The sequence below is a fragment of the Gavialis gangeticus genome, unplaced genomic scaffold, assembly GCF_001723915.1.
Source record: "Gavialis gangeticus isolate Ggan-Ray unplaced genomic scaffold, GavGan_comp1, whole genome shotgun sequence".
Lineage (NCBI taxonomy): Eukaryota > Metazoa > Chordata > Crocodylia > Gavialidae > Gavialis > Gavialis gangeticus.
The window spans coordinates 31,902,239-31,909,150 of record NW_017729030.1 but is presented as its reverse complement, the minus strand read 5'-3'; the positions used below and the strand labels follow the sequence as shown (position 1 = coordinate 31,909,150).

The window sequence follows — 6,912 nt, the reverse complement described above, 5'->3', positions numbered from 1 at the left end:
CTCTTGCAGGTTTGCTCCTGTCAGCAGTACAGAAAGGGAATGATGATATCAGAGGCATGAGAACAGCAAGACTGTACTTGCCCACACTTCTTCCAGCATCCAGCAACCAAAGCTGCTACATTACAGCAATAATTAATAGAGTACGTTTCACCTGCTCAGCTTTTTACAAATATAACTTATTAATGCCACAAAAGAGATGCAATGGGTTAAAAAGCAAACAAGCTACAAAAATGAATAGGTAAGGCTGTAAACTTTGTCCTTTGTCAAACAAAATAAGTGAATCAGCCCATCCAGTGCCAGCCAGGAAAACCACGAGAGAGATAACATCTCAAAAAAAAGCTCTACTGCAGACGCATCAGTTCATGGCAGGTAGAGTCAGCAAAGCACATATCCAGCTCCATATCACCAGGTTATGAGGCTGTGAGCATATTTTCAGGAAGATAATATATCGTCCCTAACTTCTCCAAACACTGCTAGTGATGCAAATTTATGTCGCGCTCAACACACTCACTAGGAATCCTTAACCCCACCTACATATAGGTGGCCTTGTGTTAGTACCCACAGCCAGAAAGATTGCGTGTCAGAATAAGCACAGATCCGTAAAGCAGGTGCCTCATCTGTAGTTACACAGTTCATAAGGCAGAACACCCTGAAGAGAGTAGCTTCTTTTATATGCCTCCAAAGCACTTCAAATGACAACAGATCTATTTTTATAACCATTTTAGGATCAGTTGGATCACTTAGTTCTCAAAAAATAAAAGAAAAATAGAAAAAAGTCCACCACATGTCGTATCCTAAAACCTTTTTAAATGCCCTACCCCTTTAGCCTGACTTCACATGAACACATTCCCCCAGTCCATTACACCTCTGACTTCTTCAACAGGGACTATCAAAGCATGATTTGTTCCTATGTTTCAAAACAGTTAATGCTCCTGGGGATATTTTTTAAATGTAATTTCAGGTGTGAATCTGCATTTTTTTAAATAAATTCCCACTATAATCAAACATTAACTTAGAACAGTTATTCGAGAAAAGGAGAAAAGGGTGAGTATTGGCAAGGTAAATATAATTAAATGGTTAAAATAATCCAAGCATCAATCCCATAGGGCTGGAACCAAGAAATGAAAAAGGTTCCACAAAATAAGCTTGATCTCACAGTAAACTAACAGAGATAGCTATGGGATTTTGGGACTAGTTGGGGTGGTCCTGCTTTGAGCAGGGAGTTGAACTAGATGACCCCCTAAGGTCCCTCCCAACCCTAATTTTCAATTATTCTATGATTCTGTGTTGGACCTCTGGGCTGGCTACTCTGGGCACTAGATGAGAAGATAATGACCATCAAGAAAATCCCTTCCAAGATTCACTGCTTCACATCACAGTCCTTTCTGCTGTAATTTTTGATGCAATCAATATGCCCAGAGCATCAATAATAAAAAAAAATATATATTGATCTCTGAAGCTTGCAGCACTTTAAAAATGCGGGGTGAAATTCTGGCTCGCTGAATGAAGTCCATGGGAATCTTGCCATTCTTACATGGGGCCAGGATTTCAGCCAGGCAGTACAACGAGGATCACTTCTCTGCCAGCATGTAGGAATCAGCAGAAGCATGCTGTTGCAGGCAGAGACAATACAAGGAGAAAAGGACATGCAGGAAAGCTGCAGATGGAAGCAGAAGACTACTCAGACTGACAAGAAAATCAAAGGGAGGAAACACCAAAAGGCAGAAAGAACTGCAGAGTAGCAAGTGTGGATGAAGGAACAAAAAGACACCATAAAAACAAGAATGGATAAAGACAGCCAAAATCAGGATTCAGCATTAACCCTGGTTATTTACTTCATTGAAAAGCGGCTTCTCTAGCTGCATTTCTAACACTGAATAGTGTGCATTCATGAAGTCTCAGGAAGTATATTCTCATCAGCAAAGTACAACTTTTCTCCTAACTTCAGTAATTGAAGCATTTGGACACAGTGATGCTGACCAAACCCAAGAAATTCCATCTTGGTTTTGCTCCCACATAACCTGAAGTCTAGCGACTGCCTCAGACCACTTCTGGCAATGGCAGCTACAAAGTGATGGTATCCATTTGGTGCCAATGATTACTCCCCCACATAAAAACGTTCAAACTGATTTCCATTTCCTTCCTTGACTCAAATTCCTCAAAGCAGCATATATGAAGCTTAAAAGGGATAGATTTCTGGTTTGGTAAGTCTGTTAACAAAGGTTATTCATTAAGGTCAAATAATGGCTAGGAAGCTACTGCAGCTAAAAATAAAACTTTCACAGTTCACCAGAAATCAAAATCAAATCATCCAAAACTTTAAAAGAAAAAAAAATGTCAGAGCTATGTTAAGTTGGTTCCAAACTAACCCAATATTCATAGCTAAAAACTAACTTGGTACTGGCAGTGACTGTGGTATCAGCTGACCTCCCTGATCTCCTGGCCAGATGAAAGGTGTTGGGTGTGCCAGTTCAGATGGAGCAGAAAAGGAAAGAAAATATAATTAGGAAGAAATGTATTCATTAACAAGGCACATGTACATTTTACCACAAAGAGGTAGCAAAATGCAAATATTGTTCTAGAAATACCTCAGAAGGTTTTCTGTCTTCGTGTCTGGAACATGAACTCCGCCGATGTCGGGATCTGGAATGCTGGGACCAGGTGGACAAGCCTAGGATACAAAAAGGTTCAACTGAAAATAGGGCACGTGCCAGGGCTCCACTCGCACAAGTAAGCCAGTGGGACCATCATGGTAAGGCAAGCAGCAGTCACCCTTATACCACATACCTGAAAAGTAGGGTTGGCAAGCCGTTCAGTTGTCTGGTCAGATATTGTCAACTGACCATTCAATTTAGTGTATATTTTTGACCGATCAAAGATACCAATTTTACAAAACCTAATATCTTTGTAGTTTCCTTGATAAAATTTGATTTTATTGCTTTTTGGCATATTCTTGAAGGAAAATGTGTGCTTGTTTGTGTATTATTTGCACCTTTTGGCAATTTTTTACCAATATTTGACCAGCCAATTGACCAAACATTATCTGACCGGTCATCATTACCCAACCCTATGGAAAAGGATTCTTTCATAATAGACTAGCAGGAGAAAACTGTGACTTAGTTCAGCACCTCTGTGATTCCTTCCTTATATTTCTTATTCCCTCTAGATGCATTTACTGCCTTCACAATACAGATATTTGTAGATATTATTCCAAAAAAGCTTCTGCACAACAGTTCTCTATTTGAGTACTAGTAATCTAAACGAGGGTCAACTTCCTGGCCGTTAACAAATGACCAGGAGGTCTAATAATAGCCTGAGGTGAAATCTCTAAAGTTACCACACTGATGTCCCAGCATATTCATGATGACACCAATATGCTTCTTGACTTCCACTACAATGAGCTTTTTCTCAACTTCAGACAGAATGTATATCAGTATCTATAGCAAAAACTTCTTAAGTTTTTGTGATGCTATCTGTCTCCTGCCATAAGACAATATCTGAGCACAGTTGTGGGGTTTTAAATGCAGAATTCTTTGTCATTGTTACACAGAACAAATTATTTCTCTGGATATCTGGATTCTTTAAGAAGAACGGTTGCCTTTAGAAAGCTAATTCTAGCAGAAGTCAGGATGCAGGTACACCATCCTGCTGGAAATGCTGTGACAACAGAATATAACCTGTGATCAAGACATGCTTACAGAAAGCCTGTATCAATCAATTCAATTTAATCCAGCCAGAGTTTATTGGTGTGATGAGGTATACAAATGTTGCAAAAGTCAAAGTATGTCAACAGTAAAAGGAAGAGTCAATGGATGAGTGTGATGGTGAAGGGAATCGAGGTCTGAACAAATGAACCAACCGTTACTAATTTATGTCAAAAAGGCAAACAAAAAGTCACCACTGCACCACTTAAATCCCACGCACACCCTTTTTTGAGGTGTAAAGATAAACATGAATGGTGCAGCAGTCTCCACAAAGTAATCATTCAGGACATGAGCAAGTGTCAAGCTAAATAACCCGGGGGGGAGGGAGAAAGTAGGGGAGCACAAAGCCAACCATAAGGCACAGCTAAATGCACAAAACATGTAAGTGAGGAACACAGTGATTTATGTTTTTGTTAATCCCTTCCCACAAGTGGAATATAGATGTTATTTCTAAAATTGCAAGTAAAAGAAATTCAGACCTGTTATTTCTAAGTCGATGTTGCCCCTTTAAGGGATATCCTCTTGAGACAAGTTGTTCAAGTCTTGACACTTTGTCCTCATCTACAAAACTTGCATGTCTTATCAACTGCAGTCACTGCTACTGAAATATTTGGCTAATTAGGTAGCTGCAGCAGCAGTTTAGCTGATTTGAGATTTCTAATTCATATGTGGATATGACTGCTAGTTTTGCTTACATATTGGTTTTTTGCATGAAGGGTAATGACAAAAAATGACAGGCTCCATTAGCAAAATGCTGTTCTATTCTGTAGCCTGTGCCAGTAACAGAGCTAGTAACTCTAGAAGTTTGATATAGTTATTCACAAGTAATGCATGTGTCTGGCAAAATTAGAGCAGCAGCAGTCAGATATACTTCTAGATTTTTAACTCTGTGTTTTCATTCAGCTCTAGTGATAAGTTTACATAAACTGGTATACTTGACAGTAAGCAAACATATGGTCTTTTTGTACAGCTTCTCCCAAGCCCGTTGTTAAGGAACAGATTTCAAGATTGTTTGCGTGTCATTTGGGACAGACTGGGGGTAAGGAGCAAAAATAATACTTATCTTCTGTCTCCACTTGTCCTGTTAATACTGTTTGGGTTAATTCAGTTGTGTATTATCTGCTGGTTACAATATAAAGTAGCACCCTGTATGTGTACTTCTAGTAATGTCAATAATGCTCAATGTTTCAGCTAGCCTAACTAACCGCTAAGTGCAGGAGGAAAAGTCCAGTCTTATCACCATTCTCTACATTTCTTCCTTTCACAGTTGTATTCATCAGAACATTTTACCCAAGAAAGCCCTTTATTTGGAAGGATAATTCAAATAAAACCAGAACATATCAGAGTATTTCAGTGACAACTAGTTTTCTCCCAATACCCAACAACTTTCTACAACAGACAGCAGAAAGGTGGGAGCTTTTTAACATACCATATTTTCTCACAGGCAAACAGCTGCTGGGAACTGGAGTGTATGTTATATGCCAGAAATACAACAGGAGCAGTTTCAGCTGCTTACCAGGGAAATCTAAAAGTAAAGTCTGCATATGATCTACAGGGGGCACAAAAATGAGCAGGCTTAGCTCTCTAGCTGCTACTACTCAATTGCTTACTACAGGGGAAGATTTTGTTTTCATTCTGCCTTTCATAAACAAGGTGTGTATCTTATGTCAGGACATGCTGTATGTGAGAAAATACATTACTAAAAAATGACTGCCTCCTTACACACACAGAAGTTGATGATAATAGAAAGAAGTGCTTTTAGACTGCTGCATTTGTCTAGCCAAGTTAACAGGCTGTTTATAATCAAGTTACAGTTAAAGGTCTATTCCAAGCCTCAGTGGTCCAGCAGACAGCGTGATTAAGGTATTCCCTTTTCTACGGCCAGCACCGCACAAAGGACCAATGGGGTCAGCAGCATCACTTCCAACCACCTTTTACTCCCCAGGCTCAAGTTCAAGGCAAAACTCAAACTCACACCTCTTGATCCATGGGGAGATGTATTAACCCTTCTCCCAGTACAGCCTCAAAGTACTGACTAGCAGAAATAAGCAATAAATGTAAAAGACCTTCCAGAGGAACTGAAGATCATAGGGGCCACATCCACATAAGCATAGGCATTTGGTTCCCAAGAGACAACTAGCAGCGGGACACCTTGAGCAGGTTACTCCGGGTGGGGTAGGAGGGGCTGGGGTCAGCACTGGGCTGGCCCCAGCAGCCTTACCTGGGGACCTGGGGGTCTCCTGAAGCTACAGCAGCGGTGATCCTGCCACTTGGAGGCAGGCTCCAGTTTTGAGCAGCACATGCTGCCCCTGTGTGCACCGCTCCGGGTTTTTTTGCACGGGTTTTTTCAGACCCCCAGATATTCAGGGTTCAGAAAAAACCAAAAAAACACAAAACCCCATGCAGAGTGCAGAGAACAGCTGAACGTGTAGTATGCGGTGCTGCAGATGAGTCTGCAGCACCACATACCACACAGCTGTACTTGTCTGGACACAGCCTAGGACACACAACTGTAGGAAATAGATGGCCAATGTCATGTCATTTCAACATAAAAAAAAACTTTTAACGAATAAACACAGTATCAAACAGTTAAGGATGGAAGATAACAAGTGCAAACATTGACAGATTTAGATAACACTATTTGGATGTACAGCTACTGTACTAGAAATTACAGGAGCAAGACAAGTGACAATTTGGAACCTATAACAGAAGTAATATTTAAGAGGAGTAAATATTACTCCGCTTCAAATTAAGGATGTAAATACTGATTTTAAAAGTACTCGTTTAACCTGTTGTAATTAAAATGGTTAAACAATTCATCGGTATGGCAACCCCTGGCCTGGCCCACATGGAGCTACTCAGGTCCAACCTGCAGGACACCCCTTCCCAGCCCAGCACCAGCGGGGTGTTTCCAGCCCCTGCAGTGTGCAGCAAGGCCTCAGCAGCTCCCCAGGGCTGCACCTCACAACAAGCCAGGCGGGTAGGTGGGTCCTCTCTGAGCCGGCATCCAGGTGCAGACAGGGTGGGCAGGGCACATTGTGGGGTTAAGCCATAGGCCCAGGGGATTCACCCTGCACCCACTTACTTCCACCTTGTCCCTTGCCAGGCCCCGTGGCAGCTGTAGCAACAGAAAGCACAGGATCAGCCAGGCATAAGGATGGGGACAGGCACAGTGACACTGGGCTCCTGCCCACAGCACTGCGAAGTC

The 6,912-nt window shown here is 41.4% G+C and overlaps 1 protein-coding gene across 4 annotated transcripts in view; it reads right to left on the bottom strand.

The window, feature by feature from the left end:
• Positions 1-6,912, bottom strand: part of JADE1 (jade family PHD finger 1) — an 82,562-nt gene that overhangs the window by 39,800 nt on the left and 35,850 nt on the right. For all 4 annotated transcript variants that reach the window (XR_002098445.1, XM_019522090.1, XM_019522088.1 and 1 more), the window contains exon 3: positions 2,589-2,671. Coding sequence is in view for 3 of the 4 variants with exons in the window: in XM_019522090.1 (XP_019377635.1) it covers positions 2,589-2,671 (83 nt within the window). In the remaining variant the exon portion in view is untranslated. The remainder of the gene's footprint in view (positions 1-2,588; positions 2,672-6,912) is intronic.